Source organism: Sugiyamaella lignohabitans, chromosome B (assembly GCF_001640025.1).
Source record: "Sugiyamaella lignohabitans strain CBS 10342 chromosome B, complete sequence".
NCBI classification, from domain to species: Eukaryota; Fungi; Ascomycota; class Dipodascomycetes; order Dipodascales; family Trichomonascaceae; genus Sugiyamaella; species Sugiyamaella lignohabitans.
Genome location: NC_031674.1, coordinates 2780276 through 2806701, shown reverse-complemented (window position 1 = coordinate 2806701; position 26426 = coordinate 2780276). Strand labels below are relative to the sequence as shown.

Here is a 26426-nt window from a genome sequence, read left to right as displayed (position 1 = left end):
GTAGAATACTTTTATTGTTATTTATATCGACATTTCGTGGGACATCGCAGGTTGCATAAACCCTAACATCTATCAGGACCACCGAAAATATTTATTGAAGTACTGAAGATCAACCTGAAATTTCCAGTCAATATATCTTGAGTAAGCCCAAAGATGGCTAAAGCTAAAAGATCCAAGAAGTCCTCGCTCGCCCGCAAGGCGGCAGGCCCCATTTCTAAAAACGACCAAAAAGATGAGCGTTTAAGGCAAGAGAAGATCATGCCTTTGATAGCCAAGCTTAGTTATCCGTCTACAAGTGACCGAGCCATGGCTGTTTCAGCAATAATTTCCATGTGCGAGGATCCTAAGTTAAGATCTCTCTTGTTAAAAGAGAAATTAGTCCAAACAATTATGAGCCAATCTTTAACGGACAACTCCGAAGAAATTGTTGCTGAGGCTTACGGTCTCCTAAGAAATTTAGTTGCTGAGGAGGGATATGATGTAGCCATTTTCTTATACCGACAAGACATTTTGACTGCAATTGAGGCAAGCCTGGCAAAGATTGACACCCTACTAAATGGTACAGAAGCAATAGTTCAGATGATTGGCGAGCAAAGGAATCTGGCCTACGAATACTTTGAAAACGTCATTGGACTCGTAGCCTCCATTGCAAGTGCTGATGAGGAGATCTTCGAAGCTGTAGATAAAAGGTTATCCCAACTTGGAAAATTTGTCAGTGAAAAGCTGGCTCTTGTTTTGTCAGTAACAGTGAGTGGACCCAAAACCAAGCCTGTCAAAGTGCCAAGCTCCTTAATTGACTCTTTGCTAGAGTTAGTGTATGTATTATCCGAGTCGAACTCGAATTTTATCAACCAATTCAATCGCGACTTGATTGAAGAAATCATTAAAAACTCCGAATCGAAAGTTTCTAAAGTTTATGCCAACGGATTCAAGTATAACGCCTACGTTGAGAGTAAGGTAACATTGTCAAAGCAAAAAAATCAGAAGAAACTGCCAACGCCTACCTCTAACTCTAATGATCAGGAGGTGGGTGATATATTATCTTCATTGATAAACATTATTTCACCTATCGATATTACTAGTGTGCGAGATCACCTAAGGCCTGTGGTTGAAAATACTGAGCCTTCTCAATTGAACGAGTCTTCTAAAAATGCGGTTGCAGCCAGATCATCTATTAATGCTATTCAAGTTGCTATAGAGTTGATTACCGCTATCGCTGAAACTATGGAGGTTGACCCTTCGATTATATATACCGAAAAAGACTTGTCGCAGCTTGAACTTGGTGAGTCAGATGGTATGGATGAAGACATCTCAGATGAAGCTTACTTCGAACAAAGCATTTCACAAAATGCTAAACCAGAGGAAGACTTGGGTCAGTTTGATGATATTGAAATTGATGGTCGAGAGTCTGACTCTGTAGCTGACTCTTCTGTTTTTTTTCTTAATGAAAAGGTTGTACCTCTTTGTGTCAGGTATTTAAGCATTCCCGAGCTGTGCTCAAGAAGTATGGCTGCTCTCAATAACGTATGTTGGACGCTACAAAGCAAGATTCCTATGAACAACAACGAGTGGAAGACACATGCAGAGCAACTATGGTCCAATCTTGCTACTGAAACCTATCTGAATGCATCTGAAGTTGAAATTGTAATAGGTTGTGTCGGTGTGCTGGGAGCTGTGGCTACTGCATTCAAGGGTCAAGTACCTGTTGAGATAAACAACCATTCCTTGGTATCAACTATTTCCAAGATGTGTATTGACCTAAAGCCATCTACCCCGGAAGATGAGTATTTGGAACTTGCGACACGTGTTGTTGTCTTGTTTACCGTCCTTGGTAAGGTACAATCGCGACATGGTGTTACCTCCGAGGTTTCTGCATTTTTCTCTGAGATCATTAAGACTCCATTAAGCACTCCCGCTCCCTTATTGTTTGAAACTATCAATGCGATTTTCGACTTGTTTGGAGATGCTAGCTATGATTATGATGAACCTGTGTTTGTAGATGCAAACTGGGTTGATAAACTGAAACAAGCTTTGCCCCAGGTTCGCCAAGCAGCCAAGCGTATTGATAGGAAGAAAGACCCTGAGCTCAGAGCTATTGGAGATGAGGCCGCTTTGAATCTTACACGATTTATTGATTACAAAGTAAAAGAGCGATTATAGAATCACTGTACATATATTTATATGAATTAATTCATGAAGTCTTGCATGCATTAAATATGCGTACCCCTGAATTTGCCTGTAGAAGCGAATAGCCTAATATTCAAAAATTGTATGAGGGGCGTATATGATAATTATTCACCATTTCCTATGAACTTCCATAACCGGATGGTAACTGTAGCTAATAGAAGCTGAACCCACAGACTACGAACTTTTCCGATCCGGTCCTCATATACCCGAACTTTTCAGCTTGATCAGATGACAATGCGAAAACTTAAAAAGGATTAGTACCACCAACCAAAGAATTATGGCCTATTCTGTTTAGTCCTCATTTCGTAGGCTTGGGAAAAAGAATAGTGTCTAAATTCACCCACAACTGACTGGTTTGATATGCTGCCGAGGCTAAAATGCATATGCCATATGCAGCGGAAGAGTCCAACTGGGGTGCATATGGCTTTCCATCACAGTGGCCCAACATTTCGTTCCAGATAGGCGATCTCGACTCAAGTATAAAAGTGGTAGCAAGGAAACCATTTAAACCGTATAATTGAACCAATTGACCATTGAATAAAAACAAAACCGTCAGTGAGAATATAAGATACAATGCCTGAAGCCGAAGCCGTTGTCAGAAAAAGGATAATTAAGCATATGAACGATCAAAAGTTCCGGCTGTTTGATTATCTAGAATATTTCAAGGGGATCAAATTAAATCGATCCAAGGACGATGTAGCAATGACAGCTATTTCACTGACCTCGATGGAATTAACATATAAAAAGAGTGGCGGAGCTGCTCAAACGACCACGCTTCCTATCTCTCCACCTTTATCGTCATATAACGATGCTCGTCATAGTCTTATTCTGCTTGCAAAAGAGGCTGCTGGCAGCTTGGGCTATTCAGCGTATCAAGTTACTCGATATGTTCCACCTCATCTCACTCTTACAGACCTTGTCCCAGGTTCTGCTGTCCCTCTGTACATTCTGTTAACATTTTTTCCGGCCAGAATTGTACCCTATATAGCCCGATTGAGTCCTAGACTGGCTTCTTTCCTTGGACGCAATGCTCCAAAAGTTCTTGTTGGGCTAATAGTGTTTCACATAATTGAAATTGTGACTATCTTGAGACCTCGCCTAATTAAATACAGAGTACCGTGTGGAACAAGTGCGTTGTGGATTGTTTCCAATTTATTTGAAGGTTATCCCAGTTTCAGACGTTTTGATGAGGAAGTCGATCGTATCAATCATTGATACAAGATAGGACATAATTTGCTTTAATATGATCTATACAATGCTGTTTCAGAGCGAGTTGCCATTGGAGTCTGGGGCAGTGCCCCAGCTACTGGCGGGAGTGGTAAATTACTACAGAAGTGAACAATTTAGTTAGACAAATTACTCTAAACCATCATTACCATGTTCAAAGAGGTAGTTAGCTGCAATTTCCTCATTCTTATCGCAAGCAAGGTATGCCTCAATAGCAAGTGACCTATCAAAGCCAAGCTCGGTCAGCCTTTCAATAGCAGCATTCTCTTCCTGAGTAAGTTCAATACGAACAGATCCAGCACCCTCCCCTTCATCATCATATAAATCGTCATCATCTCCATCAAGGCCATCGCCTCGCAGAATCCGTAAAAAGCCTTCAGGATTTTGGGAGATGAGCTGAGCGAGTTGTGGGTTGCTGGCGACAACCTGCTGTAGAATAGGCTCAATCATTTGAGGCTGTTGACGGATAAGGTCTCTAATCTCTTGAAATTGAGGATTGTCACGTAAAAAGCTCAAGTCTACAGGTTCATTCCCGGAAGCTGCTGAGTTGGAAACAGGGCTAGAGTGAACATCATCATGGGCAGCACCACCTCTCGAAGCAGCAGCATTAGCAGCTGCTTCAAATAAGTTAACTTCTTCGGTGTTAGCAGCAGAATCAGGTTCTGACTCTGTTTCAACAGCATGATGTTGCTGTTGTTGCTCTTGCTGACTTTGTTGCTGTTGCAGAGTTTCAGGAATGCCCGTTAGGAGATACTCAACAGCTCTATCAGGGTTATTATAAGCCGCTCTCAAAGCAGCTTCAACCTGTTCACGAGGATATCCCATTTCCGTCATGTTTTGGATAGCAGTCTCACGAGCGGATCCGGTAGCAAAGGCCGAAGGGTCATTGAAGCGGGAGCTGTCGGCACTAGCAGCTGACGTAGGAGGAGTGGGTGTGGCTGTTACATTCACATCTGCAGAGGCGCTAGAAACTGCACGAACTGGAGCTAATGGCGCGGAAGTTGATGATTTGGAAGCTGGTGTAGCGGGGGCAGGGGTGGCTGCAGCGGATGATGATGCACTGCTCGTCGGTCTGGCCTTGCTTACCATACAAACAATGAAGTCTTTCTCCTCTCTGATATTGTAGGATTCTATCGTCTTATCATCCTGGAGAACCTTGCCTAGAAATTGTTAGGATAACATAAACAACCATAATCAGGCATCAACTCTCGACGGTAAACCTATGAGGCCAAGCAAGCTGTTACTACACTTACCAGAGAAAATCAGTCTCTGTTGAGCAACTTCCCATCCTTTTAATTCACCATTTTTCTCTTTTAATGAAAGAACCTGTTTATTTACGTTAGCTTTCCGATTGTTTAAAAACAACTGTGCAATCTTACAGTATCAGTGGGTTCAACTTCAACAGTCCATTTTTGTTGCTTCAAATCTCGTAGAGACAGCTTCATTTTGTGCGTGCCGTATAAAGCTCAATTTCCACCTATAACAATACAAATCAAGTCAAATTGCAGTGAAATTGACTTTGCAAGCTAGGAGAATCTCTGTTTTGATCAGGCTGACAAAATGTACTGTAAACGTGATATGCTAGTTGAGATAGATGTAGATGACTTAGCAGCATCAAACCCTACTGCGAATCTCTAAGAAAAAAAACGCCAGCCATAATCAATATGTGCATCTTATGTGATTCTGTGAGGCTTGTGTCTGGCAGCAAAGCAGCAGGGATATGTGATCCCCGATTGTACATATACATAATCTGGCGATCACTTACCCCTGAGCCCAGATCATCTGGATGGCGAGATTGCAACCTAGACCATGCTTTTAGGCATCTTTAAAGCCCTGCTAGCAATTACTTCGATGGAACATCGGTATTAAAGATATGAATCTATTGATCTTGCTATGCATAGTATATATATTTAAAATTAAGATTTTCTTTATCAGTTAAATCCAAAAATGCAGTGTGTTCATCGACTTGCTGAATGGGGTATTGTTTCTCACGAATTCTATTCTGCCTCCACAGGTAGAGACCGAGCAGAGAAGCAAGCACCAACTCAAATAGAAGGATAAATATAAGAGAATCCATTCCTAAAGGATAACTCGATGCCTGATCTGCCTTGTATAGAAACGATCCGACAATGTTTCCAACACAGTATCCCATAGCATTTTGTCATGACCTTCTTTGTATGTCCAGCAGTATTAGCAGTGCTCAATGAAAGATGATTACGAATCCTGTATTATACGGTCCTGTCAGATAATAGCATATAAGCCTGGCCACTCTTTGATTTTGGGGGACGAAATACGGACCAAAAGTTCCGGCGACGTCAGGCACGAGGAATAATAATATCGTAAGTACCCGACGGTTAGCTCTTAAATTATTTAAGAACACCGCGAGAAGAATTAAAAGATAACGACACCGTATGGAATATGAATCAGTGTGGTAACTAGTGTTGAAAATCCGAAGCCTTGAATAATTATACTGCCAAAATTGGGCAATCCCCCATTAGGAACGTTTCCAACTAGGCTAATGACAAAAAATGCGTACGTTTTGATGTCAAGAAACGTCTCCTTCACCTGGTTCCATTTAAATACTTTGATTTCAATACCCGCTTGCTTCTCTCTTAATCTATGAATTATGATCCGTTTCACACGGCCTGTGAAATGCTTCGCTCTTACTGGACTATCCGGGAGGAAAACTACCACGACACTCCATATAGTTCAGAGTCCACCTACGATTAAGAACTCATTTCTCCAAGACTGTGACTGAGAATGGCCATGTAGATGGTAAATTTCATAGCCAAATAAACCACCGGCTGCGATTCCAAGACCATTAGCAGTGTACCATATGCCAATTCTCGCTGGCTGTTCCTTTCCGGTATACCTTAAAAGTGTTAGACTAGAATAACTAGTGTTAAATTGCGAAAACTGTTAGGAAACTTCGACCTTCTTATATACACAAGATCATTGACGATCCAGAGATTTGAGTAGCCGCCATGGTGATATTTGTTGTTGATTTTAAGTTGGGTTATCCCGCCTTTGTCAAAAAAATCTAAAATGTTATCAGATATTCCAGACATGAACCCCATTCGCCGCAATTGAAGAGCATCATGATCAGTATACTGCTTCCGATACTCTAAATATTGCAGCAGTCAAGCAGTTGATGATTGTATTGAAGGGTATTAGTTCAGCCGAAATCACCGTTATCAGTAGTGCCACAAAGCAGTGAAACTGGGGAAAACTAACTTCACGTCACCCCGATTAAGTTCAATTAAACTGAATATCCACAACAAAAAAATAAAACCTGATACTCTATGCTTGATATCAATTACAATACTCTAAAATACGAAAAACGGTTCAACGCTCTACACGAGTCCAACACAAATACCGCTATGAATTAAAGTTTACAATGCTTTCTGGTTAACCACACTAGTGAGACTGCCTGATAAATGAGATTTATCACCGAAGCTTTCAATAATTCCCGTTTTCGTCAATCTGTTTACCTTTAAAATCGTGAACGAGGCATTGTGTGGAACTTTAATATCCTCTACTTTGACATTTTCTGAGAATGTGTACCCTTCTTCGCGAATTATGTGATTGCAGAAACCTGCAATAACGCCTAGAAAACTGTTAATAATTGAAGTGGATGTCAACCTGCACTTAGATATACTCACCACCATGTGATACAACTAAAACTGTTTTGTGCTGCTTGGCAATACTTTCATCAACAATTTTATCAAAAGCAGCATTGAGTCTTCGTACCGATACCTGTTTGGGTTCACCGTAGTCATGGAAAGTTTTGCCTTCCCTCAATGCCTTCTCTCGGGCGTCTGTGATTGACATGCCTTCGATCTCACCCATTGCTCTTTCTCTTAGTTCTTGCTGGAATACAATTTCCAATTTGCTATGTGTCTCATTTTGTGCCAAGATTAGTCTGGTTGTTTCCTTGCATCTCGTAAGATCGCTTGACCAAACAGCATCGAGGACAACCCCGTCTTCGTCAAGTCTTTTTCCAGCTGCAGATGCTTGAAGTTGACCGATTTCATTAAGAGGTGAATCTAAATGGCCCTGTAAGATGTGTTGTTTATTACAGTCCGTTTGCCCATGGCGGACAAGAATTATCTGTAAATCGTCGACAGTCATTGAATCCTGATTTAAAAAGGGCGTGTGATAAGACTGTCAGTCTGTCCTAGCAGCTTTTTCACGTTTTATAGTGCTTAGGGGACATGCAGCTACTTCTTTGACTCAAACCCGATAAGGGTAAGGAGTTCCATATCTGCGGAACGTCTTCCTAAATAGTCATCCGTCCAGTCAAATCAGACTGGTTCTTTGACCCTACTCGTTTCATTTGTGAAATAATAACAGATGAGGGAATGAGTCAAATGATTGCAGCACTAACTTGAGTACAACCGCTCATACTCAAATATTGCATTCTGGGTTTGTGTTGGTCGGAAATATTATTCAAGTGTCTTTGACTGATTTCATATCAAGAACTTCAAGTGAAAAATCTTCCTACTTGATCATCCATTAGGTGTTAAGGGCTAGAGATTGGTAGATATTTCAAGTTTTCACATACCTCTGGCTTGAGGATTAGTAGGATTTCTCTCTCAAGATTCTGCTGCTGAGAGTGATCGGCAAACTGATTAACCTGCATTATGTACTTGGTCTGCATACCATTGTACGGCTTAAATTAATTTTTTTTGCAATCTCGAACCTTGGTAGACCCTTCCATCTTCATTTCTGTTAAAACTGAGAGAAAACTGAGAGAAGATATCAGGTATTAACCATGGCTTATAAAAAAAAAGTGACGGTTAACGGGAAACGTTCCATTGAACAAGAAGTCAAGTCGGACTCACAGGCAAAGAATTTGCTTACGGTGAAATCGAGCAATTATGAGAACTCTAAAGATTCACCTAGGGGCCCAAAAGCGAAAATTAGCAAGAAATCTACACAACTTGCACTTCTAGCAAAGGCAAAGAAGGTCAAAAAACAGAGAGTCTACACTGAGAAGGAGCTGGGAATACCTAAGCTTAACAAATCCATTGACCCTGAGGGTATCAAGAAGCCTCGTGGAAAAAAGGGCAAGGTGTTCGCCGACAAAAATGCGATGTTGAGGATTTTGCATACAGTTAATGAACAGCTGGACTCTAAGAATGCATCCAAATTAGAGAAGGCTAGACAGCTAGAGGAGATCAGAGAGACCAAAAGAAAGGAAATGGAATTAAAAGAGCAAGAAAAGGAAGAGAAATTGACTAAAAAGAAGAGCGAGCTGAAGAAGAGAAAGAGAAAGGATACTAAAAAGCCTGAGGCAGAGAAGGAGCCATTAGGTCAGAAAAAGGTCAGTTTTGCTTAAAATAATTTATGTAGCATTTTTTACGAAGTCCGTAATGTTTAATTTATTGTCATGATTATTTATCTCCAAGAACAAGTTGAAATTTCTTAACAATATCCCTAGGCCTGGACACACTTGCTTCTGTGGGCAACGGCTTCGATGTTGCTCGTTTTTCTAAGCTTTTTCTACTGTGTTTCAACTGATTTACTATACTTGAGGAAGTGGTTACCCATTGACTAGGCTGGAAGCACTCAAAAAAATCATATGCACGTCGTTATATTAGTTATAGAAGATGGAAGGAACGAACCAAACAACAAAAGGGTAAAAGATCATTATATATGTAAATCAAAACAGAATTTTCATGAGTTCTAGATTTATGCATTTTGCTTTTCAGCATCGTTATCGTTACCATGAGCATGCATGTTGTGCTTAATCTCAGCATTCATTTCGGCAGCATAATCAGCATCGATAACATTGAGTTCTTCTTCAAGTTGGTTGTAAGATCTGAATAGGAACCAGAAGATGAAACCACTGATAAGAGTAGCAATGGCCAAACCAGTGAACATCCAAACAAGCTTAGGATCAACAGCAGTTGAAGACAAAGCCATACCGATGGCGGCACCCAAAGCATTGGTAAGCAAGAAGAGGGACATGATGAACGACTTCATGTTAGCAGGAGCCTTAGTATAAGCGTACTCAAGACCAGTGATGGAGGCCATGATTTCAGAAATAGCAATGAAGAAGTAGGCGGGAGTTTGAATAGCAACGTGCACTTTGTTGGGAATGACACCATCCATTGAAGCAGGACAGTTTAATGGATGGTCATAACAAGGACCAGCACTGTAGATAAGGTGTTGGACAATAGCAGAGTAGGCCATAGAGAGAGAAGCAAAGACGAATCCCCAGAAGATTCTAGTGATGGGCTTACATTGGATACCAATCTTTCTCAAAGCGGGGTATACAATTCTCTCCATGATAGGGATGAAGACCATAATGGCAATGGGATCAATGTTTTGCATGATATCGTTGGGGAGTCCATGAAGTTCCATTTGATCAGCTTGGGAAACAAAGTTGTTGATCATTTGTCCATATACAACCCAGTAAACGGGGTAGAAAAGGAAGACCTTACAGGCATAGACTGAACGACGAACCTCATCAACAAACAAATCGCTCCATTGAACCTCAGATTGACCATCAGCGTTACGGACAGAGGGCTTGGCCTTGTCAAGGTTGAAGCCGTTAGTGGCACCAATCATGATAATCTTGAATGCATCAGGAATAACAGATCCCATAGCGGGTCTCTTAATATACTTGTTTCTACCGATGATAAGAGCAGCGATACCAACGAAGAAGAAGCAGAAAGGCAACAAGTAAGCAGCCCAGAAGTTGATGTTCTTCTCCATCTCAGTGGTGGCAATAGCAGACAAAGAACCAAGGTTGATACAGAAATAGAAGATCATGAAAACAGATTGTACAGTAAGAGCAGGGTCAACAACAACTCTTTCACCATTTTTAAGGGTCTTGATATAGGGCTTAGTAATGGTGTATTGATCAGCAATAAGAGGAGAAACATTCGACTTGATACCACCAGTTCCCAAACCAATAATAATCATAGCAGCAATCAAACCACCGAGACCAGCACCGTGTTCAAGAGCAGTGGGGAGAGAAGTAACGAAAAGAACCAAAGTACCAATGATGTAGATACCAGCAAAGACGCAGATGGTCTTGTACTTTCCGAGCCACTTATCAGCAATGACAGCACCAAGAATAGGAGTAACATAACACCAGAATTGGAAGAAATATGATAGAGCAGTGGCCTTTGATTGACCCAAGCCAAGAGCACCATTTTGTCTCTTACTGTCAAGAGGAATTTGCATATAGTTTTGAAAAACTCCAGAAACACCATAGTAAGTGAAACGCTCACACAATTCAACGACAGCTACAAGCCATGCAGAGGTGGGCAGAGTGTCGGCAATTTTACGAAGGGTGGTGAGCTCCTCCTCAGTAGGGGATGGTCCTGGTAAATTGGAGTCATCCTCAATGTAGTCTTGGTTGGCAATTTCTCTTTCGATGTTCTCCTTGGCCAACTCAACGGAGTCACGAGATTCAATACGGTCAACAGAAGCCATTATGTCTTTTATTTGTTGTTGTATTCTTAGTATTCTATAACTCTTTGATAATAAGAATTATAAAATAAAAGCACAATGAACACAGCAAGATAAAAAATACAAGCAAGTTTCACTGGATGAGCAGGGATATTTATCTAGAATCTGAGTGGGAAGTAAATATGACCAAATCTGGTTTCTGCCTGATATTAAAAGAAGAAAATACAAAAAAAAAAAAAAACCGATACTCGACAAGTTTTGATTAGGAAAAGCAAGCTATCACTAGCGGGAGAAAAAAAAGCAAATAGATTAATCAGAAAAAGCAATTAGGCAGTTTTAGTACATGGCATGATCGACGAGACTGAGGAACTCACTTCAAGCGACATCGGGATGAGCATCTGCTGTATAGAGCTGTATTTCATCTGCAAAGCAGTGCAAATAACGCTACAGAGGTAGTTGGGATGGTTAGGCGGGAATTTATTTCAGAGTTCGACACTCGGGGTCCATATTCCAAGCTTTTTAAGGTTTTCGAGATCTGGAGGGGAATTGTGGGGTTGCAAGGAAAAATCGATTAAATTTCGTTGAAAAGTTAAATTCAATTGACCCTGCTTATTGAAAGCTATTGATTTGCTCATTAGTCGTATCAACTGTTGGGTTGTGGAGGTGGTGTGGAGGATGGCGGGAGAGGGTACTGCATACTGTAAAGAAATCAGACGTAAAAGGGAGACAGGGACGGTATTTGCAGGATGGGTAACGAGCCTGCTGAGGATTGCAGACACAGGCGGGGCCAGAAACTTACGCCACAAAACCAACAGCTAGGCCAATGCTCATGCTCTGCCTCAGCCTCTAATTTGTATTATGACTAACAATAAAATGTAACAACAATGGCCGAGAGAGCTTGAAATGACGTGACTCTGTAACAATTATTGTTGTTCCTGGCCCGCTCTCTAACAGGCGTTCTGCCGTGCACCCTGCCTCTATCACAAAAAAATGAATATATCCGGAGAGTAAAGCCCGCCGGTTAAACGGAGTGGCGGTGGTGACCCAGCCTATCACCGTAGGCAGAAAGAAGTGCTGGAATCCCATCGCCGAAATCAATGGAAAGAGGCGGTGGACAGCCACCGGCAGGGGTCATACCCGCTGCTACAGTACCCACAAGGGGGGATTGCATCGAGGCTGTCTGCAGTGTGAGCTGGTAAATTGGACGCGCTCCGTAAAGGGGAATGTTACTGTAGATTATTACCGGACATCTAGCCTAAATAGGTAAGATGCTGGATATAGAGAAAAGAAACTTCAAGCGATGGTAACTGCATGAATGGGAGAACGCCTCAGCAGACTACGAACTATTCTACGAGCCATCCTGCCAATTTTCTCACACAAGGTGATTTATTGTTGTTATAAAAGCTACCTAAGACAAAATCGAATAAGCTAATCCATTGGCATTGCAATATAGCATCAAAATGAAAATTTTTTCTTATAAGTTTGGGACTGGACGGTCATACGGAACACTATGGCACTCATCTCCGTGTACCTAGAGAGAAATTTTTTGACCATAAATTAGACTTGCATAAACTCATCTCCTTTTAGGCGCTTCCATCCCATTTCGGTGCAGATATAACCGTCCTGCACACTCTATGCTATTTGCAGCTAGTGAGCCGATGCTGCAGAGATGAAAATTTGCAACGAGGAGAGAATCGGAAACAATAGGCCACCACCGGAAAAACCTTTCCATAACAGCTAATAGTAACAGTAGCATATTGTACGACATTTGATCCGGAGTCATTCCGGTGTAAGATGACTAAATGACATAATTGTCAGACCAGAGCGTGAATAGTAAACGCAAATTATGGTGCTCTTAGGTAAATTAAGGGGGCCAAGGCGCCGCGGTTAAAATAGGCGAAGAGTACGTCATGATTTACAAAGTGGGGAAGTGGCTAGTCGGCTACCGAAGGCTACCTCATCAGAAGGTTTTGTCGGCTATCGTCGGTTTCCGCACAATCTGGGTTATCTATACACATAAAATCCCAAAACGACTGGGATTGCTGCATCTCGATTCCGAATTCGGGTGGGGGAAGGCGAGTCTATACTCACCAGAGTCTGACACCGAAATCTTCTAAACTAGAAGCTCGCTAGTGCATTTTACCCAGACTGCCAAGGCTAGTAAAGTGGAGTACGGCATCAATCATCGACCATAATGTTTGTGAGTATCTACAAAAATAGTGGCCTATTGACGAGTCTTACGTGGGGAATTCTGCATTAGCCAAGATATTCAAGCGCCAGGGGACCTGCTTTAATCTGGTTGACTAACGCATAGAGATTGACTAGTTCTTGTCCATCATTACGGGGGCGTTGGAGGTGGCACATATATGCTGGAAATTGTTCCTCAACAAGGGCTTGAAAGTGGGTTACAGCTTCCATCCATTAAGCCCATGCCCTAGTCAGTTCACAAGGGCACGAAGCTTATTTTCAACGACCGTTGCAGGCATATCATCCCATCGCATCCCATCCCATCACACACATCGCGTCTCCGTTTCATGTCAGCCCAAATCCGCCCGAAAACGGCGGGGGCTGCTGCTGTACAGGAAACTGCTGTACAGGGTTCCTGCATGGCGTGCATCCAAATAAGGGGTGGGTACCAAGTGAATCAAACGATAGTCAGCTTTAAACGGGTTTTCCTGTAGCAGCTTCCCAAATCTGTAAAATTCTGACGAATTAATAGGTGATGTGCATTGATATGATGCTGAACGGTGTCTTGGCCATGTCTCGCTTTTCAAGATTGTCGTGTCCCACTTATCCGACCAATCACAGACAAACTTTGTTATATCTTTGTGAGTGGACCCTCTTGGCATTGGTGCCGTGTGTTGACAATCATCTGGTGAGCGCATATCTAATATCAAGCGATGCGGAGCTGTCCCGGCCACTACTCGACCCCTAGCGTCAATCCCAATTTTGTCAGCGACTAACACTCTTCAGGTTTAGCAAATCCAGGTCTGAGATAGTGTCAAATTTAAGGCCACGGCTTAAGCAAACTTTTTTTTCTTAGCCGTTTGCTAAACTTAATAAACGGCTCATGCACTAGCCATAATGATATACTAATATTTACCCTGTGTCATGAGCCCATTTAGGCCTCGGGACCCCTCTAACTGTGACTACTGCTTCTGCTACTACTACTATTACTACTAAGTGCTGTGCTTGTAGGCGTTACGGGTTTTACCGCCGTTGGAAGTTACAGGCGCTGGCTTGCCGGTAATGTTCTACGCCGTATTTATCCGCTTTGGTCTTTTCCTTCTGTGCATCAGCTGGTCGGACCCGAAACTCCGCAGCCATGCAAAGGGAAAAAATTAGACAGGCACAGGGTCGAATGAGCGTTTAACGCCCGGAGATCACATCGCCGTTAGAACATGGGGTTGAGATGTGATATTCAACATGAACACCCATCTGCTTCTACCCGTAAAGGATGCGTATTCTGCGTTCTGCCGACAAAATGTGTGGCGGCGGGTGCCTATCAACCATCAGAGTGAGTTTGTCTCGCTTCCAAGATAGGAATCACTTGTGTCTTACACACCGTAAATGATATTTGAGACATGTCTCGGCCAACTCCCCCGATCCCTTGATGCCTCTAGCAAATCATAAGAATCGGCTACCGCATAGAACTTCTCATTATTGACAACATACCGGACACCAGTATCACACCACAAGTCCCATGGGCTCCAACCACCGAAGACCAGTTATACTCTGGTTTGCAGATGTGCCTCAGTCATCTCACCCCTGTTCCTGTTAAATCTGACAATGCTCAAAGCGTTGCGATGACGAATCTAGTAGATTTGAGAGATATAGATCCTATATATGTGGCAGTTTTTAGTCTGTAGAAGAATATCCTTTTAGACTTTCGCTTAGCAAATAATTATTAGAATGCATTGGGTTTACCCTATGAAGCGTGAGGGAGATGTGGGAATGTGGGAACATCGTGTTTATCGTGACATGCAAATGCTATTTACATAACGTTGTCAGTCATCTTAATCACTACCCGACGACATTAAACAACTGCCCTGTAATTAAAATCATTGAAAAATATCTAGATCTCTAACGTATAATAGTATGAAATGGCGAGAATAAATTTGCCTGGTATTGATATCTGCACATGCTCACTATTCAGACTTTTTAGTTGAAATATACATCTTCACCAAAACCTGAACTATTCTTCTGAAATTTTGGCCCAACCACTATCGTTATCAAGCAGATTTTACATACGCCAATCGCAGTATAGGTCGCGGCAATCCATATGCGGCTGAGCAGCCTCGTGGGTGATAGCGACGCAGCTACAATTTGTATCACCAAAATCGACTGGCTATTGGAATATAGGGCTGGGTGCCTACAGACAACAACGAAAGACGCACTTTATCAGGCATTTCGAGGATTCCTAGTGTTGTTTGACGCTTGCTTAGAGATTTGTGATTAGAGGTTACACGAATAGAAGAAGAAATGGTAAGTGAATGTAATGACTCTGGTCAATTCCACGCATGATCATGATATGAGTTCGGAATCAAAGAACAATATCGCCCGGTAATGAAGGTTTGCGAGCATATATATAACTTAAGGGGGCTAATCGGCTCACATCGCTATGGGAGAGAATTTTGGATCTAATAAAGCAAATGTGTCCTTGTGCTATGTTCTGTCTTAACAGTTCTAGAGCGTAAGGCCCATTGTCTATCGACCGCCTTGCCAAGACTAACACATCCTCTAGTCGTCACCCATTTCCTCTCAATACCTCGAAGAGATCCAATCGAACATCCGTGTTAGACCAATTCCTTGGGAGGGATATGTTCGTGCCAATCTCATTACTACCGAGGAAGCATCGCTGATCAAGACTATAGAAAAGCTACCGAAGGATAAGAGTGTTGCCATTATCGCTAAGGATTCAGATATTTATGCTGCAAAGCTTATTGGTATTTTGAGCCGTATCACTAGAGATGATGTTGTCAAGTATATCTTGTCGTTAGTAGGCGACTTTGCCAGCGATTCCCCCGAGTTCAGGGAGTCCTTGTTAGGTTTGAAAGACCCACAAACATTTGACGTCCTAACCAAATTGCTTGATAAACCTGACGAACAAACTCATTTGCTCAGTATCAAAGCATTGATTACTTTGATTGGTCAAAGCAGTGACGACAAGAGTGCCGTCAAACTCGCCTTGGCATATATCTCGAAGAAACTTGCCAGCTCGCCAAATGCCAATCTTCAAGATATTGCCGTTCAAGCTTATTCTAGTCTTCTCCAAGTGAAGAAGTTCCGCCCTCTGTTTTGGGAGAGTCGCAACGAAATCGTTCCTTCGTTGATTAAGATTCTCAATGCTTCCCAAGGCAACCTTCAACTTCAGTACTATACGCTACTTGTCTTTTGGCTTGTTACGTTCGAGAAGCAACCAGCCGCAGATGTAGTAACCGAGTTTGACCTCGTGCCTACTTTACTTAATATCACGAAGAACTCTGTCAAAGAGAAGATTGTTCGACTGGCTGTGGCCACCCTTGTCAACACTATTAACAACGCATCGAAAGTAAGCGTGCCTGCATTGCTTTCGCACTCCTGCTTGGAGTTAGTCAAGACCCTTGCTGAGCGCAAGTGGACGGATGAGGAGCTTATTGAAGATCTTGACTTCTTGAAGACTACTCTTCAAGAGGCATTTGATTCAATGACTACCTTCGACGAGTATGGCAGCGAAATTATCGGAAAGAACTTGAAGTGGTCGCCCCCTCACCGCAGCGAGACATTTTGGAAGGAAAATATTGGCAAGTTCAAAGAAGGAGATTGGAAGATTCTCAAAGCTCTTTCAAACATCATCACTTCCAGCCAGGACCCTGTAACTCTTGCCGTGGGCTCTAACGACGTATCACGGATTATCTCTGAGCTCCCCGAGTCCTTGAAAGTGTTTGAGAAGTTGGGAACGAAGGTTAAGATCATGGAGCTCATGAATCATCCTGACAGCGACGTTAGGTACGAAGCTCTCAAGGCGACTCAGACTTTCATCGCCCATTCATTTAAATAATTTTCTAATATAAAGAATAGTACAAAAATCTGATCTACCATTCTTAGCACCTGGAGTCGTGCATGTTACCGTGCTACCTATACCCTTAGATGGATGGCAAATACAGACCGATCTTGGGAAAGTGTCTACCGAAAGTATCTACCGAGACCCTATAATATTAGTGCACATAAATGTCATTTATATCTATAGCAAGCTCTGGTATTGATCAAGTCCATTCCCTGGCTTGGTATTTACTGAGCTTGACGATGCCAAACTTTTATTTTGCGGCTGAAGCGGCGTACCCCAGTTAGTGGTCGACGGTTTAGGGAGTAACGGAGGGATGCTGGAACTTGTTGACGAAGTCATTGTGTATCCCACTGACGTTGATGCAGTCCCTGATTGAAATCCTCCGTGAGAAGAGTTATTAGTCGCACCGAAAGTAGGCTTCTGAGTTGCCTTTGACCAGTCAATAGATGACGCTGAAGAGGGTTTAGCGGTTTGTAATGGGGCTGCAGTAGTAGTTCCAAACGAGCCAGTAAATCGGCTCGGTTCCAAGGCCATAGCCCCAGATCGCGATGGGGTAGGTAATAGTATTGATTGCGAAGAATTCGTAGTTGTGGACAAAGCGTTGGTAGGCATCAACGGGCTAACCGTTTGTCTGACCGAAACCGGAGCGATGGTACTACTTGGTCCCGAACCGCTCATTAATGAGCCAAAATCGTCCAAATTGTCAGTTGTACTAGAAGTGTAACGACCAGCAGAGTTTGAATTTCCGGATATTAGACTATTGAAGTCAAGTGGAGCCTCATTTGCCGCAGATCTGGATGGTCCATTCTTGAAAGAACTGGACCCTGTATTTAATCCTGTTGGCACCCCTTGTTGAGGTAGATTCCGAGCCAGTCGTTTCTTTCTGTCTTGTTCAATCTTATCGAGCATCTTGCGGACCTTCTGCATTAACTCACCAAATTGTTCGACAGTAAGTGATGATTCTAAACTCAATGCGAGAATTTGAGGAATAAGTGATGTTGCAAGTACATCAATATCGACAATTGTAGTCAACGACGAATATACGTTCAAAGCAGCCATAATAATGTCAGGTTCACGGGTCTTCATCTTGCTCAGTAAAGGAATTAATTTCTCAGTTATGACGTACTTATCGAGTTCATGTTCAACAAGGACATGAAATGCATTCAATGATTGCAATTTAACTGCCAAGCTGGTCGTTTTTCCAAATATCTCGGCAACTGGCGGATAAACCTCATTTTTTATCGTAACGAAATCTAACTTCTCCACAATTTGCTTGATTTTCACAAGTACTTCTTTCTGCTGTTCGTGATCGGCAGAGACAGTGGTATCCTGCTTAGTTAGCATGGACATCAAAATAGGAAGGATATATTTTTTGAACTCGTCACTAGATAGGCGAGACAAAAATATGTTTAGAAAATCAACAATAGCAGACTGACATCCTGGTTCTTTTTCCACTCGTCGAATTGCGGGTAGTATTTTTTCGCTGAAACCTAGCTGACTCATATCATTGCCAATTGTAAGGATGATTCGGAGAATGCCGTACACCAGACCAGAATCAGTTCCCAAATCATCTAACAATCCCTGCAAAATTTTTCGCTGCAACACTGATTTTGGAAATTGTGGCAGCATATTATTCAATCCAGTTAAGAAAACCTTCTTCTCCGATGGCAGTCGAGCTGAAAAGTTATCTAAAAAGTTCACTGTTCTAACAAGCGGGTTATCAAAAAACTCTGATTGTTTTAATGATTCCAAAGTTATTCTATCCATTGTATTCCTGGTAAGAAGTCGTGGCAGAACAGAATTTAAATATTGTGGAATACTTGGTGAGCGTAAAGCTCTCTGGATAGCATTAGAAGATACCTCGTTCTTGTAGGCACTGGGGTTATTGTTGGTAGATAGAGGAGAATGCGACGTATATATGGCCAATATTAGACAGCCAAGAGAAAATACGTCGTTACTTGGATCTAGCTTACGATCCAGAATCAGCTCGGGTGCCGCATAATCGAGATTAATCTGGCTAAATGAAGGTAATCTAGGATCAAAGCTGGGAAGATAAAAATCTCCACTTGACCCACTTTCAAATTTCTCTATAAACCCGAGGCCGCCAATCTTCCAATCACCTTTAGAATCGACCAAAACCGAACTCGGCTGGACGTCCAGATGAACAAATCCAGCATTTTGATGCAAAAACATTAATGCTTCTGTCACTTGAAGTAATCCCCTTTGAATAACCAGCTCATCAAGATCTCCTGTGTCTAACGTACTAGATCGTCTGCTCTCACCAATCAACGAATTTATGCTGCCAGTCAACTGCTCCGTGACAAACATCATTGTGCCTTTACTTTCTTCAAGTGGTTCAATAATTCTCACAATTGAAGGATGCCGGATCTTAGCCAATGCCGATACTTCTCTTCTCAAGCGATCAAACACCTCTTCTATACTCCTTTTGTTGGTAATCCCGGATTCGGTGAAATATTGATTTAAAGCCCGCTTGTCCAGCATGAAAACTGAAACATTGGAGTCACCTGCACTACCACCATCACCAGCAGCACCGCTTTCATTGCCGGTGGTCTTGTCGCCATTCCCTGATTTCTTCTTTCCACTATACACCGACCATGGCCCCGATTTGAATTGAGGCTTCTGCCCAATTATATACTTAGATCGTATTCCGCTTGTAACTCCATGATGTTAGTATCAATTTTTCCAAAAAACTCTGTATAACCGGTATATTGCAAAGCACCCTTGATATTTTTGCTCTCTCTCTCGTTCTGTTTGACAAAACGGAATTGCCACGGTTCCCGACGGTGACAGCTGAGCCAGAGTCTTGGACCCAAGGCATCTTCCACAGCTAGTCAGACTTAGACATATACTCAACTTACATGATTTAAGAGCCGCAAACATTTCAAACCAGCTCAGCTATTAACGCTGGTATTCCTACTCACTTTACTATGTGTGTCAGGACTCGAATCTAGTTTCGTGAAACTCAAAAAACATCCCGGCCTGACTTGGACACGCCAATCCTCACATTCACCTGCTTATCGCGCAAGCCGTGCGTACCAGCCAATGCCGAGATCTGCGGGCAGACCTGCAAGGGTTCATTCAACCCCTGATATCGCTATGGGATTCAAGTTTTAAATAAATAATAGATATCTTCAATTTAATTTTGCAACCTTTTTCAAAGATTAGCATAAGTGATGAAATATTTTTAGCCTAGCTTATATCTGGTAATGTACGCTCCGTGTAGTGTCATCATGAGATGGCAGTAGTTTTTGGATGGAATGTGATGGCTTCATTAACAATTATTTCTGTCTTGCAGATTAGATATGAAATGGAAGTTATCAGTGAGGTTGCTTGATGTCTCGAGCTGGGCTTCGGTGAATATCCGTCTTAGCCAGGCAACGAAAAGCCCACTGAGGGAACTATAAGATATTTCCTGTCAAGGGCAACGGGAAAAACTCACGCAAACAATAATTAGAGGAATTATAAATATTAAATTAAGAAAATTAACAAACGGATCTATTATACATTTTGCTGATCTTTCAAATATTTTTCTAAAGGATCTAATCCTTCATACCTAACTGATACCATATCAATCTCTACCCCAGGATGCTCATTGATGAATTTGAGTCTTTTCGTGATGAACGGCTCGCCTCCGAGCTTCAGTCTGTGTAATTTCTGAACTGAGAATGGACCATGGGTTTCCGTGTCAACCTCTAAATATTCTTTAAAGAATCCTTCAAGTCGAAGAAACTCGAGATAGCTTTCTGAGAGATCATTCACTACTGGTAAAGGGATTGCTGTTCTAAAAACAATAAATTTCCAAAGGTTGTGAATATATTTTAATGACTTTGTCCTTGAAGCTTGCGATAGCTCAAACTTGAAATAATTAATAAAGAATGGACACGATGATAAGGCAAAATCCTCAAATTGATAAACCTGGAATAATTTTCTTGCTGAATCTACATCACCTTCCACATGCCAAATATGTAACGCTTTGTGTGCAATCAGTACAGCCCTGGTTTTCTCGTTTTTCGTCGTTCTGTCTGCCTCCAATTCCTTGTCAATAAATTCTGAATCGCCTTGACGGCGCTCAAATTGAATCCTAGAATGGCATATTTCTTCCAGCAAGTCCGTGGGAGCGCTATTTTGGTAACTGTCTAAGATGTCTCGAGCGAAATCGACGTTACCCCGACTTTCCTCATATAGTGACCAATGTAGTCGAATATAGGGTCGATTCAAAGGAATAAATACAAGCGCTGCTCGTCGGTATATATTTGTGACTGTTTCTGTGCCAAGGATGCTATTTTCATCGGTATTAGCTGCAGCCCATCGAGCATATCTCAGCCAGAAATCTTCATACAACGCACACGGAACTAGAGCCCTCTCATACAAAAACTGAATTTGTGCAACATCGCCTTGCGACTCCTCGTAATCTAGATAATTATTCCAATTAAGAATTTGGTCGGGGTCAAGGTCAATGACATGAAAGTAGCTCCGATTGATTTGGGATTCGAAAGCCCATCTGTCGTTTGTCCCAATTTGAGTATTTGTGAAAACGTCATTCAAGTCCATATCCTGAAACACACTGGGAAACTTCTCAGCAACAATTGAACATTTTTCGTAATATCGCGCATACTGGTGAAGAGGATACTGGACCACCGCTTTAAGAATTTCTGCTACTTCGACACTCTCTTTCTCAATGGACTCTTCAAACTCAATATAGGCATCCCAAAGAGGGTGTGACAGAAAGTCTCTACCAGAAGACTTTATTCCCCTAGTAAACACAGATCTGATTTTTTCATGAGAATTACGGTGTGATTCCACCAAGTAAGTTCCGTAGTGAGTCCATAAATCAAAGCTGGTGGGGAAGGCGCTTACAGCTCTTTCATATACCGAAATTACCGTATCATCTTTATTCTCCTGCTTATTCTTTTTTAAAAAGTCTGCTTCAATTATAGCGTATTGAATCCAATATCCAAATAGTAGAGGAAACTTTGCTAATAGCTTGTCGAACACTATCCTCGTGTTGTCAATGTCGTTGGCGCCATGCTGTGTCGTAAGACCAATCAAGGTCTCCCAAAGCTGTAAATTCTCAGGATCCTGTTCAGCTGCTTCAAAAGCAGTCCTCCAAGCTGGTACACTGGAAAGAGTGCCTTGGCTCATTCTTACTTGGATGCTGTCCGATTCTGAGCTTCGACAACTCCATGTTAGAATGCAGTTAATAAAACCACGGTTAGGGTTACATCTTCTAGGGTTAGGGCTGATAACTTCACTAAGTTCTTTCAGGGGAGTTTCAGAAAGCATGGATATGTCATCAACAATAAAACATTTAGCAGATAATCTCTGGCCATGATTGAGGTATGGTTGAACTATAATGTATAAGAATTATGCTCAAGTTTGGTAATACCGGGAGTAAATAAGTTCTAAGTTTGACCAATCATATCTAAGCAATACAATACAGTACAATAAATCATGTTTGAGCTCCTATCTATACATAATTAGTACAATTCAACAATTCAAACTTCATGTTTGTATCATCAGAAAGGCCATTCTCGTATTTGCTTTTACCTGATTTGTCCTCCTGCTGATATATAAATGATGATTTGAGATCAAGACCGAATGCTGATAACGGGGTGGTAAGGGTATTTTGCTGAAGTAGCCAAGAATTACGAGTATTTTTTTCAAACTTCCTAATTGATACACTGTGTTTTTGAACGATTTTAGACTTTATGAGCTTTTTTTTGGCAGTTTTAATCTCTATGAGCCCAAAACACACTTCGGACCTGGTCCTACCTGAGAGTAAGGACCAGTTAAAAGATCATCGAATTTGGGCGTATAGTCTAGTTGGTTATGGCGCTCGCTTAGCATGCGAGAGGTCTCCGGTTCAATTCCGGATTCGTCCATTCTTTTTTTTTTTTTCCATTTGCTTAGTTTCTAAACTATCTAGAAATAAATGAGCATTAACAAGATAAATAGAGATTAAGTAAAGAGAAAAAAGGTCTTGAAATTAGCTTATAAATAAATACATGTGTTCAAGATCAGAGCTTCAGATCTTGAAATGCATTGACGGTCGAAGCTGTCTTAGCTTCTGAAGAATCCTGATCATCATTGGTAACAGTTTCTTCGCTATTAACATACACATCGTTCTCGTCTGCATCGTAATCGGCATCACTACCGGAACCATCTTCATTATCGCTGTCCGTCGTAGCCTCATGGAAATCCTCCTCTTCATCTTCATCTTCATTTTCATCTTCTTCTTCGTCCTCTTCTTCATCATCTTCATTATCATATGATTCATCGACAGACGGATCATATTCATCTGCAAGTTCATCATCAGCTTCAGGGTCCACCTTTTGAACTGCGGGGCTTGCTCGGACCTTTTCATGAGTGTGATTGTTTCTATATGCATCGTTGGTGTTAGTGGCAACACTATTGACAATTCCACTGCCATTATCATCATCATCTTCGTCCTCTAGATCACTAACATCAATGAGTGGCTCACGCCAATAATTCAAATCATTATATGTCTGCTGTGTTTGTCTTCCAGAGCTCAACAAGACAGGAGGGAAAAAGTGATCCACCAATTGAGTGATACTGACATACGAACTCTTATAGCCAGCAAGCTCTAAAAGTTCCATATGAACCTCAGAGTTAGCGTTAATGGTAAAGATCTTTGAAGAAGGCACTCCTACTGATCGATAGGACAGAGCATCAGTGATACGGTTACCAAAACCTGCAAAAAAAGGAGTCTCCTCTTGATGAGCCCCAAACAGCATTTGTATATCACGTAGACAAGCCATTTTGAAAACTTCAGGCTTCTTCATAATTACCTCTCTACGAAGAGCAGCCATAGTACGATCAGGCGAAAGAATAACCGGCCCTTCAGGTAACTTGTATCCATTCTGATCAACACTTCTTAGGTACGATCTAGTACTATCGGCTTGGCCAACGGATCTTGCGGTAAGATACATAATATTGTAGCCATTACTGGTAATATCAGAAAATAATTTACCAACACCAAGATGTGTCCAGTCTCTTCCAAGCATTGTAAGTACATGTCCAAGAGCGTCCGATTTTGTAATAGTTCCATCAATATCAGAAATCACAATCGGATCTTTACAAGACCAATAAAAGATTTTTGCTGTGCATGTGGCCTTGTTAACGGTAAATGATACATCATTTCCACCAGAGTGAAGGTTCAGTGATTTCAACTGGTCAGAAGTAAGACGGAGTGTCTTGACATAATGTGAAGAGTTCTCTTCCTCAGTTGTCCCGGCAAACGTCGCACTTTTGCTTAAACCACTGGGAGAGGCTGGCGGTGATGTATTTGCAATAGAAAGATTGGGATCAGAGTTGAATTGGTGGTGAGAAAGTAGAGAACTGCCAAGGGTTGAAGTTGCTGTACTGTGCTCGCCAAGCTTATCCCCTGAAGTATTGCCGGTATCAGGGGTAGCTACATCCAATGCTGAATGGACACTTTCATCATCCCTATGACTAATGCGAAGATTTCCATGGCTATCAACTCCAATTATAGAATCAAGCCCATCTGGAGTTATGCCGAATTCGTCACTGAGGATTTTACGTACCAGTTGATCAGAATGTTTGATATCTTCTTCACCGGACTTGTAACCAGTGATATCCAGAATAATATCACCATTATCGGAAATTTTAGAGGGTATATTGACATCGGTGAGTTTTTTCGTAAGTTTCTTAACTCGCTCTATCGTTTCCTCCCTCGAAAGCGGTGGGCTGGAGCTTCTTGATGGGTGTGAATTGGTATCTGCGTAATGGAGAGCTGACCACGATGATCTTTTATCATCCTTTGAGCTTTGCTCTGGCATTGTCATTGCATGATGTATGTGACTTGCGGTAGGTGGTTCATCAGAAGTAACTTCAGAGTTTGAATCATCTTCACCTGCAACTCCCACAAATTTGGACAGCGCTGACAGAGCTTTGCCGGGACTTGCCGGTAAAATACCAGATCCAGAATCGCCACCACTAGCCCCACTACCACCAGCTAAATCCAGGAATTCAGGTTCTTGTAACCCCGAGCCACCGATAGATTCCGGGGTGCGAGGTGAGTCGGATGGAGAAGAACTAGGAGAGATCACTGGCGAGGTAATCAATGCCTTCGGAACAGCACTTTCTGTTTCAAACACAAAGAAAGCTTCACCACCTTCACCCAATTTCATCGGCATATCAATCTTTTTTCCATTGACTGCAAATTCGACTTTTTTCTGAGATGGTCTTAGCAATGAGAACTTTCCAAATCTGACATGAAACGGCGAGCAACTTAAATCACCTTAACAATGTTAGTACTAGCTTTAATACATCCCCCCCCCCCCATCAACCACAGAATATCTGTCTCCTAAATACTGCTTCTCATAACTGGGGCTATAACAAAGACTCCTTTTGTGCCTGCTTTATGGCCAACAAAGCTACCAGATTACCTACCGTTCTCTTGTTCGATAACTATCACATCAATCGCCCCACTTAAAGTTGCGGGGTTGATGGAGTTCCATGTCTTGGACACTGAGCCAATAGCCCGACCAACGTATTGCATCTCTATATTCTGGAGCTACACTCAGCCTCTACTACTCTAATGCAATTGAATCTCGGGCTCTATTTTTTTTGATCTGTTGTATGTGCAATGGTTCACAGTGTTTACGCCGTTTCGGATTTTCAATTAGAACAAGCCTCTTCTGCCGAAATGCACATAGATTGACTACTATAACCTCAACAAACAAAATAAGCTAATATTGCCAAATCTTAATGAACAGTGTTCTTATTCTTGTTATATTTTCAGATATGAAAAACTCTCGGCTTGCTAAATATCCGTGGATTATTTTGAAACCCTGGATAAATTGGGTGGGGTATAGTCGTTGGGCAAGGTCGGGATAAATTGGGGATGAGCTATGCAGAGTGGGTTAGGCTGCTCGGTATATTCTACGAACAGGGCCGCTGCAGCTGGTAGTAGAGCCGCTCTGGTTGTTATTAGTCCATACATAATACATACATGCATATATACTCGGCTTTGCGGTTGTTGTAGTCGTATCAGCGGGGTCTCATTTTGATGGGTCTTTGCCCCACATCAACCTTAAAAGGCATGTTTTCACTAATGGGTATAATTCGTCGGTCAGAAATTATCGGGCACATGTCAAGAGAGGATGCATATAATTAGTTTATCTTTGCAGATAATATCTCCTCGTGCTGCCATATCTAGGGTATGATATTATTCAACAGAGGAACCTATCTATGATTCCATGAGTCTATAATGCATTTATAATTAAGCCTGCAACATCTTTCCTCTAACGCTCTGAGTCAATGGGTCGAGAGTGTATGAATAATCATACCTTAAAGGAGGAGTCCGAGAAATAACTGGGCGGCAGCCCTAGCTTCACATGCAACTAAGGGTTGCATGTGAACATGCAGAGATCAGCGGGAATTCAAAAGATAAGATAATGAGCCATAAGGTAGTAGATGTAAAATAAAGTGGTATTGGACTATTCTGCTTCCACAGGGTGAAGCCCAACTGTGGATA

The 26426-nt window shown here is 41.9% G+C and overlaps 11 protein-coding genes and 1 non-coding gene across 12 annotated transcripts; 6 read left to right on the top strand and 6 right to left on the bottom strand.

The window, feature by feature from the left end:
* Positions 1–153: 153 nt before the first annotated feature.
* On the top strand, positions 154–2160 carry SYO1 (Syo1p; the record flags this gene model as incomplete). Its single annotated transcript, XM_018879903.1, has 1 exon — positions 154–2160. The coding sequence occupies one exon, from the start codon at positions 154–156 to the stop codon at positions 2158–2160; it is 2007 nt and encodes a 668-aa protein (XP_018737775.1).
* A 600-nt stretch (positions 2161–2760) lies between these two features.
* Positions 2761–3402, top strand: AWJ20_2924 (uncharacterized protein; the record flags this gene model as incomplete). The annotated part of the gene is made up of 1 exon (XM_018879902.1): positions 2761–3402. One exon carries the CDS (start codon positions 2761–2763, stop codon positions 3400–3402), a length of 642 nt encoding a protein of 213 aa, XP_018737774.1.
* Positions 3403–3543: 141 nt separating this feature from the next.
* RAD23 (Rad23p) lies at positions 3544–4503 on the bottom strand (the record flags this gene model as incomplete). The annotated part of the gene is made up of 1 exon (XM_018879901.1): positions 3544–4503. The coding sequence occupies one exon, from the start codon at positions 4501–4503 to the stop codon at positions 3544–3546; it is 960 nt and encodes a 319-aa protein (XP_018737773.1).
* Positions 4504–7062: 2559 nt separating this feature from the next.
* Positions 7063–7545, bottom strand: AWJ20_2922 (phosphoglycerate mutase; the record flags this gene model as incomplete). Its single annotated transcript, XM_018879900.1, has 1 exon — positions 7063–7545. One exon carries the CDS (start codon positions 7543–7545, stop codon positions 7063–7065), a length of 483 nt encoding a protein of 160 aa, XP_018737772.1.
* A 643-nt stretch (positions 7546–8188) lies between these two features.
* On the top strand, positions 8189–8755 carry LOC1 (Loc1p; the record flags this gene model as incomplete). Its single annotated transcript, XM_018879899.1, has 1 exon — positions 8189–8755. One exon carries the CDS (start codon positions 8189–8191, stop codon positions 8753–8755), a length of 567 nt encoding a protein of 188 aa, XP_018737771.1.
* Positions 8756–9108: 353 nt separating this feature from the next.
* Positions 9109–10863, bottom strand: PTR2 (Ptr2p; the record flags this gene model as incomplete). The annotated part of the gene is made up of 1 exon (XM_018879896.1): positions 9109–10863. The coding sequence occupies one exon, from the start codon at positions 10861–10863 to the stop codon at positions 9109–9111; it is 1755 nt and encodes a 584-aa protein (XP_018737769.1).
* On the top strand, positions 9553–9876 carry AWJ20_2920 (uncharacterized protein; the record flags this gene model as incomplete). The annotated part of the gene is made up of 1 exon (XM_018879898.1): positions 9553–9876. The coding sequence occupies one exon, from the start codon at positions 9553–9555 to the stop codon at positions 9874–9876; it is 324 nt and encodes a 107-aa protein (XP_018737770.1).
* Positions 10864–15460: 4597 nt separating the features above from the next.
* Positions 15461–16879, top strand: VMA13 (H(+)-transporting V1 sector ATPase subunit H; the record flags this gene model as incomplete). Its single annotated transcript, XM_018879895.1, has 2 exons — positions 15461–15508; positions 15584–16879. The coding sequence occupies 2 exons, from the start codon at positions 15461–15463 to the stop codon at positions 16877–16879; spliced, it is 1344 nt and encodes a 447-aa protein (XP_018737768.1).
* Positions 16880–17062: 183 nt separating this feature from the next.
* Positions 17063–19387, bottom strand: SCY1 (Scy1p; the record flags this gene model as incomplete). The annotated part of the gene is made up of 1 exon (XM_018879894.1): positions 17063–19387. The coding sequence occupies one exon, from the start codon at positions 19385–19387 to the stop codon at positions 17063–17065; it is 2325 nt and encodes a 774-aa protein (XP_018737767.1).
* A 1017-nt stretch (positions 19388–20404) lies between these two features.
* PRP39 (Prp39p) lies at positions 20405–22048 on the bottom strand (the record flags this gene model as incomplete). The annotated part of the gene is made up of 1 exon (XM_018879893.1): positions 20405–22048. One exon carries the CDS (start codon positions 22046–22048, stop codon positions 20405–20407), a length of 1644 nt encoding a protein of 547 aa, XP_018737766.1.
* Positions 22049–22714: 666 nt separating this feature from the next.
* On the top strand, positions 22715–22788 carry AWJ20_2915 (the record flags this gene model as incomplete). Its single annotated transcript has 1 exon — positions 22715–22788. It is a non-coding gene; the product is annotated as a tRNA-Ala (tRNA).
* Positions 22789–22923: 135 nt separating this feature from the next.
* On the bottom strand, positions 22924–25083 carry PAH1 (phosphatidate phosphatase PAH1; the record flags this gene model as incomplete). The annotated part of the gene is made up of 1 exon (XM_018879892.1): positions 22924–25083. The coding sequence occupies one exon, from the start codon at positions 25081–25083 to the stop codon at positions 22924–22926; it is 2160 nt and encodes a 719-aa protein (XP_018737765.1).
* Positions 25084–26426: the final 1343 nt, after the last annotated feature.